Below are 15,400 nucleotides of genomic sequence, written 5' to 3'. Positions count from 1 at the left end.
TTGTAAGGCTCCCATTCCTTCTAATTTCTTCCTTTCCTTACCTCATCTTCTTTCCTTCTCTTCCTAGTAACCAGGGCTAAATAGGACTCAACCCAACTAAAGTATCTATTGTCTTTGACGCCATTTGAGTTTATGGTTCCTTCTATCCCTATATGCTCTCATAGTTGTTGTCATTTAACAAGTTTTGAAATAACTTGTCTGCCTTTCATTGATCTCATTGCCCTTGAATAGTACCCTTTGGTTGTTGCTCTTAGTGCATCTAACATGGTCTAGGTCCCTAACCTTCTTGTCTCTACATGCAAGTTTGAAGACATCTTTCTTGCCTTCTCTTGTCCCCAATCTGTTATAAAGACCATCATAAATTTAGCCTCATTTACTATGTAGCAATCTTTTTTGTATTTTTATATTGTTCTAAATTTTTATTGTTTCTAGTCCCTTACCAAGCTTTGAAACGTGAATGTTTTTTTGATTAATAGCTTTTGATGCAAGACCGATGCATGAACAAACCATCATATGAGATCTAGTAGCAAAATTAAGATAATTAACAAAAAAACACAAACCTTGCCATAATCACCACATATACCATGAAAACCAAAAGAACATCATGCATAATCCTAGCCTAAGTTACCAACATCGTCACACAAGATCATTAAATAAAAAGAAACTAGGATCTAATGGATGTAGGGACATCTAATTGGCATAGGGTAAAGCCTTTAAAAAAAAAGAGTAGAAGATTTAATACACCCTAGGGTGAAATTAGGGTTAAAAGATTGAAAAATCTAGGAATAAATTGGGTGAATTGGTTAAGGGGATTGATGAATTTAGGTATTGGTAGAGGGGAATTAAGTTTTGGATAAAGGGAAGTTAGGGATTTTGGGGTTTGGATTGTTGTTGGGTATAGGAAAGTGAGGTTTAGAACAAGAAGATTTATGATGGAAGAGTTGAAGAACTTGAAGAAAATACCTTGATGGAGGGAAGAAAGATAATGATGTGGAGATAGATGGAAACCTTGCACTTCTGTTGATGAAGATTAGCCTTGCATCAATCTTCCTTCCAAATCACATGGAAGTATCTTCAAATCTCATGAAGATGGAAGAAGAAGAAAAGAGCAAAAGCTTTATTTTTTTTTTCACAGACCCTAATGAGGGAGAGAGTCACATGCCCACCCTCTTTTTATAGATCCAACAAGTTTCACTAATTACAAAAAACAGTCTTTTGAAATTTCAATAAAAATGGCCCTCATAAAGGTGTCCAAACATAAAATAATCAAAACTAAATCCTAAAAGATGATAAAATCTAAAAAACTGATGCGAACGATCCACTATCAATGGCCCGATCATGGGATCCATGTGATCCAACGGCCCGATTGTCACGTCCCTCCAATCCAACGGTCTAGATCAATCCATATAGCAGCCCATGTGCATCTTCCTAGTGTGGGGTGTTCCACATTGCTCGCACATGCACATGGGGTGTTCAACATGATTACGGGTAGTCGCCTAGCCATAGGAAAATCGATGCGGCCCGCTTCCTCCTCTGATATGTACGCAAAGGTGTACGTGAAATGATGTCCTCATCAGCTTTCTATACATCATAATTCCACCATCAAGTTTCTTATATGAGTGACTTTTTCCTCTAGAATCTAGTTACTTCTAAAACATCTTTTGTCACTTTTCTAATGCACTCAACCATCTCATTCCACACAACTTCTTCGACATTCCTCTTTCCTTCTTCCATCAATCTATTATTGTACAACATAGTTTTCGTTCCTTCTAAAATCCACCACTCGTTGTTGGACACCTATTAATTTTACTCCGTTTTTATCCATTTTTTAATATAAACATCTGTAATCATTAACTTATGTCGTGCAGTCAAACTCTCTCCTTGTATAACCTTGCAGTCATTACATATTAATTATTTTGTCTTCATTAGTAGAAAGAGAGCTATTCGGGTTTTATATGACCCACTTTTCAAAGTTGCTAAATGTTCATCCTTATATATATATATATATATATATATATATATATATATATATATATATATATATATTGCGTGTGTTTGCTAGAGCTAAGATTGTATGCCATATTTCTTATATGCCTCATTAATTTATTCAAGTCATGCTCCTAAAACAGTTCTCCTTTCTCATATTTCTATCTTGTAACCTGCAGTTGTTGAGCTTCTTATCTGAGATGCCTGTTGTACGGATGGTAGTGGTAAGAAAATGCACCTGATTGTGATTATGTTTCTGGAACTGTTTTGATTCGATGATACTCTCCTGATTTTTTGTGTTCTTTTCTGTTGTTTTCTCTATAACACAGGTAGTCGGAGGTGTTGATGAACATATGCCATCACTTCCATCCACAACTGGTGTTGAGATTATTTCTTATTCAAAACTACTCCATCAGGTATTTACAGATTTTTGACAAAAGACAAAGTCTAGAATGGAAACTTTTGCATTAGGGATCAAATTGTGGTGGTTATAGGTATTTGTTTCTAGCTTTCTTTCTTTCTTTCTTTTTTTTTTGGGGGGGTGGGGGGGTCCATAAATGGGATGATTTTTGTTTGATTTTTATTTACTGTTCAAATAGAGGAGAAACCAAACAAATACCACGGCTGGCTTAAATTGGTAGAAACCATATTGCATCAAAATAGAACAAACAAAAAAGAAAGAAAGAAAATACTTGAGCCCACTCCCTGTTGATGGTTTGCAATCATGGTATTAAAAAATGGTTACGTTACGGCCGTGAAGGTTGTTACGGAAAGGAAACTTGTCACTCCAATTACTCGATAGATATGGGTATGAATCTGTCCATTATGAAATAAGGGTCTATGCTTGTGTTGGCTGATGCATCCCTTATTAGCACCGTTACGGGGCCGATGCATCGTTACACACTGATTTGACCATCAAGGGCCCATTTCGAAAAATTTTATTTTCAACTTTTCTTTCATTTTCCACTTCTCTATTCATGTCAAACATGAAGGAAGCTTAGAAACTAAGTTTAAACTAGATGTAAGATTGTTTTGAGGTTCAGAACACAAAATCGTGTGGGATTCGATGAAATGAAGTTGCACAGACCGTGTTGGGAAATTTTGAAAGCGGTAACTATCACTTTCTTTTTGTGTTCTTTTTTCCCTTTAAAATTCCATCTTTTTGTTGTACTTTCATGTAACAGGCCTTAATCCACCAAATCATGCTTGATGTGTGTTCGAAGCTTAAATATTGATTAGGTAATGACTTATAATTGTGTCATCAACTCATCATTACTCATATGTAGGCTTATAATCTTAATTATATATTGATATTAGATATTAGAAGCCTAAATATGGGTGGCGTTGTTAGCGATCCAGTGATGAGAGACACGGATGCATGTCCTGAAAGGTGGTAGTGCAATATGTCACTTGCCCTCTCATTGTCGAATGTCTTTCCATGTGTCTGAGGTGTCATGTGGAAGGTAGAGCGATGGCACTAGCGCAGTGCCCTCCCAAGTCATTTGAACCCGATCTCTCTCATCAACTAATTTTAACACTTGAGTTCGATGGGAGCTCTCCCTATCTCTCGAAGATTGGGATGAGAATTAGACATAAGGTGCGTACTCCAGTTGCCTAATCTAATGTGAAGGGACTACGTATGCTCTTATAGCTTTCCCCCAGAAGATTGGTTATGGAGGTTGATGGTGAGCAAGGTACTCAATAACGGTAATGGTGCCCATAACAGGCACTGCCGTTATGGGAGCGTAACGGCCGTTATGCCACCCGTAACAGTCAAAGTTTTTTTTTTTTTTTTTTGTTAAAAAATTCTGAAAAAATATGAGAAAAAGCCCATTTAATTTGAGGATTGCAAATATGTATTCTTTTCTGATTTTTAACATGTTTATTATGGCTTAACGGTCCACTCTTTGGTAAGAATGTTGTCTTGGGCCTGACAGTTTTCAATTGGCTGTACAAGTCATATATTTGATTTTCTAAATATAATTTATCTATGATTGTATATAGATAAGATAATATTAGTGTTAATTAGACAATTGATGAATTGTATTCATGGATGTAAATAGAGAAAATTAGAAATATTATTATTATAATGCGATGTGATAGTTTATAGTACACCATTTGTGTGAATCACACATAGTCACATACATACCACCAACAAGTGCAACAATACTCTAATCACTACTAGAAAGAAAACCTTGCTCTATGGTTGATCGTCCTATGCGTCATCGTTGTTGTCATTCTAATGCGGCTGTGGCTGTGGGGGATCTGCATATCCATAGTAGCCACTAGGACCAGATCCTGTGGGGAAGACCAAATCAAGGAATCTCAGGATGACTGACCAAGATCCTCACTACCAGATCCTGTGGGGAAGACCAAATCAAGGAATCTCAGGATGACTGACCAAGATCCTCACTACCACTAGGCATTTACTGTGTGTAATTTGTGTAAGAATAAGTGCTAGATGACAACCCATATTCACCATAGCCGTACCTATACCCTTGCCCCTGGCCTTGGTACTACTCCTCGTACTGAGACTGTGAGTGAGACTGGGATGATGTAGAGCTTGGAATTGGATCCGAATATCTGTATCCCGTATATTGACCGTATGCTCAAACAGGACTAGTACAACATGAATGGTCCGCAATAGGATCTGTATACCCATATGACTCATCATTTCTATATCCATAAGTAGCATCGATCTGATGTCCTCCGAGTGCTCCAACTCCTGCTGTGTCACTAGTGCCAGCCTCTCTCTGATGCTCCCTTGTGCTCCTGAGTGGTCATATAGTGATTTAGCGCACTTGTATGTGTGACCTCTAGTCCGTTGATGCTGATCGACCTCATGATGTGCTGACGGTTGTGTAGTGGCAACACCAGTAGCAGGACTGTCATTCTTGTCAGTTTCTTCACTATCGCTGGTGCTCATCTTCTCGTAAAGAGGTGGAGACCTCTCTGGATCCAAGACACATGTAGGATTCTCTTGTTGTGCTACGCGTATTTCTGGATCATTGATCTCGATTTCTTCACTGTCTTCTTCTACCTATTTCTCTCTTACCTCTAACCAAGGTAGTAGTGGGTCATCCTCATCGTAAATGTGGTCCAGGTTTATTGGATAGAAGTTGGCGCCCTTTTCAACTAAATTTCTCACACGCCTTGAATTCTGTAATCGCAACTTTATGTTGTAATGCATATAAACGAGCCGGTCCAACGTCCTGGTATGTATTCTATTTTGTTTCTTTGTATGAATGAGTGCAAAATAACTCCAGTTCCTCTCGCAGCTTAAGGAAGTTGTCTGGCTCAAAACTTGGAATGCAATTGACATGAGAGTTAGTGTACTGTCCCCATAATGCATCCACCAATCAACTGTATGGGGAAAAAATAAAAAATGCTTACATTGATTAGTTTGTAAACTATCAAGCTCTAATCTTAAATTGTATAGTTTGTAGAATAATGCCAATATTAGTAATAACTATAACTAATAAAAATATAAAATGTCAATTTATTACTTGGAGCAGTCTGAAAGATTTCCTTTTGTGTAATGGCGTCGGAGAAACTACCTTGGTGTGGTGTATATCTTTCCAACTGTGGACGATGCATAAATAATACATTACAAAGTTAGATAATTTAAACTTTAAAGCATGTAGATAATAAACTTTAAAGCATGTAGATAATAAAATTAAAGACTGATAAGTAAAAGACTAAAGACTTTCACAGCCACAAGTGTACTTCATTTAACGCCCTTATCTGCCTATCTAATTCGGGCTCTAATCTTGTTATCACATTCTTTAGCCCAATACGAACCTCCTCATCCTCAGTGTATGATTGAGCATATCCGTATCATGGATTTAAAATGCATTCTACATTGCAAATTTGCAATAATGAAATTAGTATTCATTAACTTATTTAATGGGTCAAAGACGAGAAGAATAAGTGCATAACAAAGAGTTTACATGCTGCATGAAGATGATAATGAAACCGCTTTGTCCAATGCTTGTCGATCATCTTCCAGTAAATCATATAGTGTTTACAATCCCGCTGGATAGCAAACTTTGCCTTATCTAAGGCATCGTAGAGGAAGCCCATGGTAGATACTTCATCCGATTCGACAAGACGAAGGGCTCTCATCAATGGTTCCATCACCTTCAGGATGTTTGCAACTTTTTTTTTTTTTTGCCCAGTATATGTTTTCCCTTATGGTTGCCACAACATTGACCGGTGTCCCCGATACCTTCTCCTCGTATTTTGTATTGAGCCAATCTCGTGAAGCAAGCATCTCAGACAACTCTCCCTGATGCTCATATAAACTTTGAAGGGCTATAAAGTTTGTCGCAAATCTTGTTGGTGCAGGCCTAAGAAGCTCTCCCCCTCATGTACTTCCTCATTATGGCAACAACTAGGTTGTGGTTGTAGATGAATGTTGTTACTTCCCTTCCCCTTTCAACCAATTTTATGGCATTTGCCCTCTTTCCAACATCTTCTAATATGAGGTTAATGTAGTGTGCGACACATGGTGACCAGAACAAATTTGGTCTCTTATCCATCAACTTTCTTCCCGCTACCTTGTATGTTGCTTCATTGTCGGTCACAATTTGCGCTACATTTGCCTCTCCAGTCTCATCCACCATCTTATCCATAAGGCTGAATATATAATCCGTATTCTTGATTTCAGCCGATGCATCAATCGATTTATGGAATATTGTACCCAAGTGGCAATACACTATGAAATTGACCATGCTACGGGTGGTTGGGTTAGTCCAACCATCACACATAATAGTGCATCCTCTTATTTTCCATGTGGGTTTTAAGGTGGTGACATACGCTTTCACATCTTCATATTCTGCTTCTGTTCACTTCCCTCTAATTTCATGAATTGTGGGAGCGCTCACTTCTTTGCCTGCCTCCACCACTGCATCAATCATCACTTGCCAGTATGGGGAGATGACAATATTTAGAGGTTTGTTGCCATGTATAAATAGCTTGGCTACTGCCCTCCTAAGCTTCTCAACTGCATTCTGGTCCACATTTGTTTGATTTTCTTATGTTTTGTCATTTCCTTCCTAAAGAGAATTGGATCACATGATGGCCTCTTGGGTTCTACAGCATCATCATCCACATCTTCTACAGGAACATGCCGTGATTCCCTTCGGGTAAAGGCATTCCACCACCCTTCGACACTCACTCTCCCACTCCCACTCCCCCAACATCATGTTCAGACCCCCTCTCACCAAACATGCATCGACGCTGCTCATCTTCACGAATGGAGCGTATACTCTCTCCCCTTGCTGATGTGACCTCCCAATTAGAATCATCACCTGACTCAACAATATCATTTGGACCAACACGCATGTAAGGTCCGAACTGCATCAAGAGCATTCCATCTCTCTTTTGTACTGCACTTTTTTTTTTTTTTTTCTGTTTCACCTCTTGCAAAATTTGTTGCATCAATAGCATTATTTCTTTTGGTACGCTAGGACACCCCGCAACTTGTACTCTTTGATGTGCCAAATGTTGCTTCACACGTGTGATTCCTCCAGTTATTAATCGGCCACAGTAGTTGCACTTCATGGCCCGCCTACCCCCACCTACTCCCTCTCAATATTGCCATCCAATATCATCTCTTTCGTGTTGGCCAGCCCCTTCCGCCATCTTCTAAAAAATTACAAATTACAAATTACAAGACTTAAACAAAGTAATAAACGCTAAGCCTACAACTACAAGTTACCCTTACAAGTTACAAGTCATAACTTCTGAGTACAGCGTACAACTTCCAAGTTCCAACTTACAACTTACAACCCCAAATCCCCAAACCCAACCTAAATTGCAAATCAATAAGTTACAAACTTGCAATTTAAAATATAATTATAGATTTCCAGTCCTGCACAAGAAATTGAAATTACAAAAAATAAAAAATAAAAGCATGCTGTAAATACTAAATACAAAAAAATAAAAAATAAATTGAAAGAGGCATACAAATATCAGATCTATTTTTGCATTCTAAATTTCTACTTTTCTATGCATTTCTAACTAAAACCTATTCAAATCAGAAAAAAAAAACCAACTTTTTCTAATTTTTTTGTATTTGTCATAAATCACCAATAAATGGTGCGAAAATACATTTTTTAAAGAAAAATGCATACAAACAACAAATCTAATATTGCATTCTGACATACCATGCATTTCTAACTAAAACCCATTTAAAAAAAAAACACAACTTTTTCTAATTTTCTCGTATTTTTCATAAATCACCAATAAATGGTGCCAAAATACAAAAAAAAAAAAGAAGAAAAAATTGAAAAATGCATACGAACAACAAATTAATATTGCATTCTAACATTCCATGCATTTATAACTAAAACCCTTTCATATCAGAAAAAAAATCCAACTTCTAATTTTCTCGTATTTTTTCATAAATCAATAATAAATGGTGCGAAAATACAAAAGAAAATTTAAAAACTTTAAAAAATGCATACAAACAACAAATATAATATTGCAGTCTAACTTTCCATGCATTTCAAACTAAAACCCTTTCAAATCAGAAAAAAATCCAATTTTTTTTTTTTTTTTTTTCATAAACCAACAATAAATGGTGTGAAACTAAAAAAAAATTTAAAAAATTGAAAATGCATACAAAGTTACAAACGACAGATCTAATATTGCATTCTAACATTCCATATGTTTCCAACTTAAACCCTTTTAAATCAGAAAAAAACCCACATTTTTCTAATTTTATTTATTCGTATTTTGCATAAATCACCAATAAACGGTGCGAAAATACAAAAAAAGAAAAAAAGAAAAATGCATACAAACAACTGATTGATCTTGCATTCTAACATTCCACGCATTTCTAACTAAAACCCTTTCAAATCAGAAAAAAACCCATATTTTGCAAATTTTTTTTTTTTCATAAATCACCAATAAATGGTTTGAAAATAAAAAAAATTAATTTTTTTTTGATAAAGGCATAAATTTTAGCAACACAATGTCAATTAGGTGTTTCATCCCTTGCTTTAATCAATTTCATCAGGAAATTAGAAGAAAAACATGTACTAACCTCGAGTTTCGATCCGTCAAAACTTACTTGATTTCAAGTTTTAATCTTCAAAAATATGTTGGAAGCAACCAAAATCAATATAGAATATGCGTAGGAAGGAAGAAAATTAGAGACATGTGGGGAAAAAAATAGAGTGATGTGGAAAAAAAAACAGCAAAATGGTCCCCCTCCCTCCCCCTCCTTTTTTTTAGAAGCTGTTTTTTGATCGTTATTCTTAACGGCCGTTACAGTAATGATTTTTTGGGTCTGCCTGTTTTAACCCCATAACACGTTACGGCCGTTATGCCCATAACGTAACCGTTTTTGAATACCTCGATGGTTATCAATGTGGTGGGGGCTTGTTGAGGGAGGTTCTAGATGTCGGACCTCTCCAGATGGCTCCTGGTGTCAATGGGGGTCTTGGGTATGCCATCACTCTTGGTGATCAATTGCCAGTTGTGGGAGATCTAGTTGCTACTCGAGTGGAATCACCTAAAGGGAAGAAGTGGTTGAGGGTTATGATGCACCATGTGGGTAGGCTAGCGGGGTCACCTTTGGCGACAACATAAAAAACTACTATGCCCTATTTTCAGTTTGTAAAAGATCGAGATACCCAGATTTCTGATTCTGAAGTCTAGAAAAGGACTTAGAGTTCCCCCTAGAGGCTATCAAGAGTTGGTTAGCTTGGCCTCTAACTTGAGCCTTGTGTCTGCTGACTTAGCTGCAGGCCTAAGGAGATGGAAGGAGGGGTAGATCAGTTCCAAAATGAAGATTTTGTGTTGGAATATGAGAGGTCTGTGATGGCTTTCGAAAAGGGGAAAGATCAAAGATATCTACTAGAAATGGAAAGCCCAGGTAATTTCGTTTCAGGAATCCAAGTTGCAATATGCAGACTGGATGGTAATCGATTCTGTGGGTCTAGTTGGGGGGAATAGTAGTGGCTTTTGTTTAATGAGGATTGGTGTGTAGTGTTTTTTTTTTTTTTGTTTGGGGGGGGAGGGTTGTTCCCATGGGGGTTCACGATAGCCTATGATCCGACTCTAAGCAGCTAGAAGGAGAGACTTCTGGGCCAAGCTCAATTTAGTTAGAAGTGAACACTACATGCTATTAAAAACACTTTTCAAAACTTGTGAAAGATGACAAGTTTCGATCGAAATAGTTAGCTTTTTATGACTAGATGTGTGCCTATGTTGTGATACTATTGATACTGTGATATATCGGCAAACATCAATGATATTATTGTTGATATATTTTGAAGTATGTTTTCCAGCCAATTTTCGTATCACATATGGAAAAAATGATATATCAGTTGATGTCTCAATACTTGAAGCACTGGTTGCTTAGAAGAGAAGTTCCAATGGTCTATCCTTGATTTTAGCTTAATATATTAAATTTTTTTTTTTTTTATGGAACCATTGATTTTTCATGGGCCCACATATGTGAGATCCACTCCAACCATTATGTGTAATCCCACATTAGGTCTAGGCAAAAAAAAATTAGGCTGACGTGTAATTTAGGTGTGCCACTGTAAGGCCCTGAAAATCGGGGGTCGAGTAAAAGTCCAACTCCCGAGTTCCAACGCATCACTTATGCAACATATTTAATGATGGTTAAATGTTGTCTGTATTAGTGCATAAAACATGAATAAGATTAAGCCAAATCAGCAAAACATAATTCAGGGACAGTTGTAATACGCAAGCGGAAGACTGAAACAAATATATATAAGTTTACAAATCAGTATAAGTCCTCAAAGTATGTGTGCATTGCCCGGTTAATAATTACATGTTTGGTTTCAAAGTACAAAATGCCAAAATGTAAAAGTCCACTACAAGTATAACCCTGAAGCCCCGCCGATCAGAGCGGTCTATGTAAACCCGCCTGAATAGTGCATATATGAGAATGCCTCCTCATCATCCTCGAAGTCCGGCTCCGCCTCGCAGGTTGCGCCATTGTCTGAACCTACAACAGGGTCTGGTTGGTGTTTAAAACACCGTCCCGTAACGTGGGAGTGAGTGATCAACTCAGTGGAACAATAAAGCAAAGGTTAACATGTTATTAATTCAGTCAAGCAGTAATTATAAAACAATACAATCGAACATCCCTAGATACTCTAATTAATGCAGGATGGTATGAATAAATGATGTATGCTCTCGCCTACACTCTCTCAACGATCTTCATCTAACGGTTGCGCGTGTCAGTCACTTCCTTGTGCTCTCTACACATCGCCAAACGACACATGCAATGTGGTGCATGAGCGTGATTACCAAGTTTTTATTAGTCATTTTCATACAGCAGGATTGGGAAGCTAAGGTACCTCCCTTATATCAATTCCCAAACGATGGTCTAATCTAGGGTCGTCAATCCTAGTAAATCTCATACGATGTTATGGTTCTAGGTCGCTGCAAAGGGCTCATCACCTTATCAGTGCAGGCCTAGTGTACTCCTGTTGCTACGTAAGGGCTCGTCGCCTCTACGCAGTCTTAGTGTACGCTCGAGGTCACTACAAAAGACTCGTCACCTTATCAGTGTAGGCCGATAGCTCGAATACAGTGTCCCATACCACCGTATTCGGTTCATGAGTCTGGGTTGCTCACTGGTCACTACGGGGAGGCTCGTCACCCCAGCGTAGGCCAACATCTCGACCACGGTATCCCATACCACCATGCCCGGCTCATGAGTCTTAGCGGATCGAGGTACCAAGGTTTTAGAGGGTTTTCACTGGTGAGTTTGGTACCTTAGATTCAAGCAGTAGCGTCCATACATGGTGAACATACATCGGGTCAATCGGGTTACTTGACGAGCTCGACCAGTACGAGCGCACGTTGAATTGACCGACATGAAGTGCGTAAGCACTTCGTGTGGCCTAACCACTGCCGACAACCAAGGTACGACTCGGGTTCATCGAACACGTCCTATGTGGCGAGACAACCTCAGCCACCTATTCAGTGCCTATTACCGATTGTCTGGACTATTCCGAAGTCCTAGACACATTCAATTATAAGAGATAATTATACAAGCTAATCAAAACAGTAATGGATCAACAATTCCAATCATACAAGCATGTGAGCATTTGATGGATTTCAGCTAAAACATGAATTCACACATATGCAGTGTCTAAGTAAAGCAGACAAAGAATACAACTTACATGGAGGAAATCATACACATCGTTAAGGTAGTTGAGATTCTTATCTCAACACCCATGCAAAGTACAAATACTACATGCCTGATCATTCAGACATTTCTACAGACACTTAGACTACATATTCCAACATACATAGATTTTATTTACTTAAAACGCATATTATAGCAAATCCCTTCGCATGGGAGTTGCGACACATACAACAATCATGTATTAACAAACATCTATCATAACAAGTATTAATCATGATTCCATGTTCACTCAGACATTTCGACAAACACTTAGTCTACACACTTCAATATACATGACGTACATCGGTCATAACATGTATTTGGGTGGATCCTTTCGCCAAGGAGTTGTTACAAATGCAACTATCCCCTATCCATGACAGATAATCATGGCAAACACGAATCCCAATTTTACACGCATTCAATCATTTCAACAAGTACCTAAGATACACTATAGTCCATATAGTTCATATATATCTGAAACGCGAAACAAAAGACGCATTTGGCATGTGAAATAGCACCTACATCAGTAATAAACCATTAACCGACATTGAAAGCCTTGAAAACCATAACCTATACGTTTATAGTCCGCACCTTTCGCCGGTAGACTCGTAACGAATTCAGTTTTAAAGCTAAGTCTTTGTCTACGGCAGATTGACAACCTATAGCATAACTTAGGTTAGCTATTTCATAACTTACACTATTTGAAACCCTAAAACAGATTAGGGTTAGGTTTTCTTACCCAAGTACGTTGTCGAAAACGCCGGATTTGTGATATAGAGGGGGTGGCTAAGTGCGTGGAGTAACGAGATCGAATCTCAGGAAGAACTTCCAACTCTCTCTCTCTCACTTTCTCTCTTTTTCCTTTCCTTTTCCTCTTCTCTCTCTCCTAGGGTTTTTAGAATTCGTATGGGGTGAGAGGGAGAGGGTTTAAGGTCCTTATATAGGCTCAGGTTTGATGGGAATGGCCCAGGGCCAAGGTATACTTAGTTTATATCCAAATATGGACTGTTCCGGTCCAATGGAGCACTTCTGGTGGCTTCTTTTCCACGTGCGGTCGGACTTAAGCTCCCTGACCATAGATCTAGGTCAGGCTGAGTTTTCTTTCCGATCGGGTTTGTAGATCAGCCGTGGCGGACCAGTTTCAGTTCAACGGTCACGGTCACTCGATCAGGGTCACAAGTACATCGACATGTGTGGGACATTTCTCCTGATCCGAGGGTGTATTTGGGTCGAATTCTGACGGTCTGAATCCTTATATTTGGCCCGCAAGCGACACGACTCAGATTACTTAAATTCAGATTTTATTTCTAAATATTTTCACGTTTCTCACACTCTTCGCTTCGGGCTCAAGTTGTGCATCTCTAGACACAATTAAGACTTGATTTCCGAGGAGGTTGTCAAGTCCAGTCATGCGGTCATAACTGAATAGTTTTGCGCTCATCGGACTTTCGACGTGTGGTCTAGGTCCGATACGGAGTTTCGGTGTGCTCCCGAGAGCAACCGGGTTTAAGGACGGATTCTAGATTTCAGAGTAATGTAGCGTCAATGATTTTGCACGTTTTGGGTCTTGCAGATCATATTTAAAGTGATTAGTGCTAATTTCACAAGCACTCTAGTTTAGCACTTGCTAACATTAACCTAATTTTCTAAAGGTTTTGGTCCTGGGTAATTTCTGCCTGAGGTGGTACTTGGGTCCTTGTACAGATTTTTCCGAGACGTTACAACCACACCTTTAATAACCTTGAAGTTTACCATGCATGCATACATTAACACGTGCATTCATCCACACATGCCCACACACGTGCATCCACCCATGCACCCCTACTCTCACTCATTTGTCACACACACACGCTCACTCACACACACCCATTGCACATCTACTACTTACACTCTAAACCTACACACCTCTGTTGACCATTGACCGTTGTCCATTGACCTACATGCCACAAATACCTCCACATCACCCGCCTTTACACGTCACCCCTTGACCTTGACCAAGCAAGGCAAAGTCCTCTCACACCCCCAACCAGTCAATGCTATCTCCTCTCCACTCCCATGCCTCTCTTAGAGAGAGAGAGAGAGGGGGGGGGGGGGGGGGGGCGCGGGCACCCAAACCATTTATCAAAGGGACACTGCACAAGAGGAAACAGGTGAGTATATCTCACTCACTCGTTCTCATTTTTTTCGTTGGCCCAAAACAGTCCACTTGGATGTGTGGTAATGATGCTAAGATCAACTCACTAGAACATGAGTTGATGATGCTTAAATCAGTCCACTTGGACATGTGTTTACGATGCTTAATTCAGTCCACTAGAACATGTGCTTATGGTGCTTAAACCAGTCCACTTGGACATGCGTTTATGTTGCTTAAATCGGTCCACTTGGATGTGTGGTAATAATGCTAAGATCAGACCACTACTAGAACATGTGTTTATGATGTTTAAATCAGTCCACTTGTACACGCGTTTACAATGCTTAAATCAATTTACTTGGACGTGTTTATGATGCTTAAATTAGTCCACTTGACTTACTTCGCTTGAACATGTGTAAATGATACTTGACTTGGTTTACTTGAGCATGGGTGTATGGTGCCTACTTGGTCCACTTGACTATTGGTTAGCAGTGCACAAACCAACCCACTCAACCTTGTGTGGTTGAGACTAAAACAATCAACTATTTGAATGTGATGTGTGTAAGATAGACCCATGAGGTGCACTCTATGTGTGTCTACAAGTTAGACTCTTGCTCAAGTGTACAAGTGCAACAAACTAGACAATGGTGCGTGCACAAGTATGTGCAATTTAGACCTCTTATTGAATAAGGAATCCTATGTAGACTAGCTTTTTACTAAAGTGGCAAATCATGTGTAAACCTACCATTTGATAACTTGTTAAGTTGAAAGATTTTCCTCTTGAATCATGCCTAAGAACTCATGCATGTGCACCATGGAATGGTTGGAACTTGTGAACTCATGTGGATAGTTAGAACCTTGAGATGGTTTGGATTTGTGAGCTCATGTAAATAGTTCGAACCTTGAGATGGTTCGGAATGGTGAACTCATGTACCCCATGCATGTGGATGGTTAGAACCACAAGAATGTTTTGGAACATTGGAAAATTTGGGAGAGAATTGAGTCTCGTGGGTTGAAAATCTGATAGTATGATCTATAGAAGTCCCGGCCGGGGCGGGGGGGGGGGGGAGGGAGTCCGAGGGGAGGGAGGGAGTAGGACTATA

At 38.9% G+C, this 15,400-nt stretch overlaps 1 protein-coding gene across 4 annotated transcripts in view; it reads left to right on the top strand.

Annotated features, from left to right (window-relative positions):
• Positions 1-15,400, top strand: part of LOC131231716 (long chain acyl-CoA synthetase 6, peroxisomal-like) — a 127,379-nt gene that overhangs the window by 13,897 nt on the left and 98,082 nt on the right. For 2 of the 4 annotated variants that reach the window (XM_058228014.1, XM_058228015.1), the window contains exons 8-9: positions 2,166-2,210; positions 2,316-2,402. The exons of 1 other annotated variant lie outside the window; for it this stretch is intronic. In XM_058228014.1, the coding sequence (XP_058083997.1) occupies positions 2,166-2,210; positions 2,316-2,402 (132 nt within the window). The remainder of the gene's footprint in view (positions 1-2,165; positions 2,211-2,315; positions 2,403-15,400) is intronic. One more of the 4 variants, XM_058228012.1, reaches the window with a different exon arrangement.

The sequence above is a fragment of the Magnolia sinica genome, chromosome 17 (assembly GCF_029962835.1).
Source record: "Magnolia sinica isolate HGM2019 chromosome 17, MsV1, whole genome shotgun sequence".
NCBI classification, from domain to species: Eukaryota; Viridiplantae; Streptophyta; class Magnoliopsida; order Magnoliales; family Magnoliaceae; genus Magnolia; species Magnolia sinica.
The sequence above is the reverse complement of the archived record's forward strand: the minus strand, read 5'-3'. Positions and strand labels throughout refer to the sequence as shown.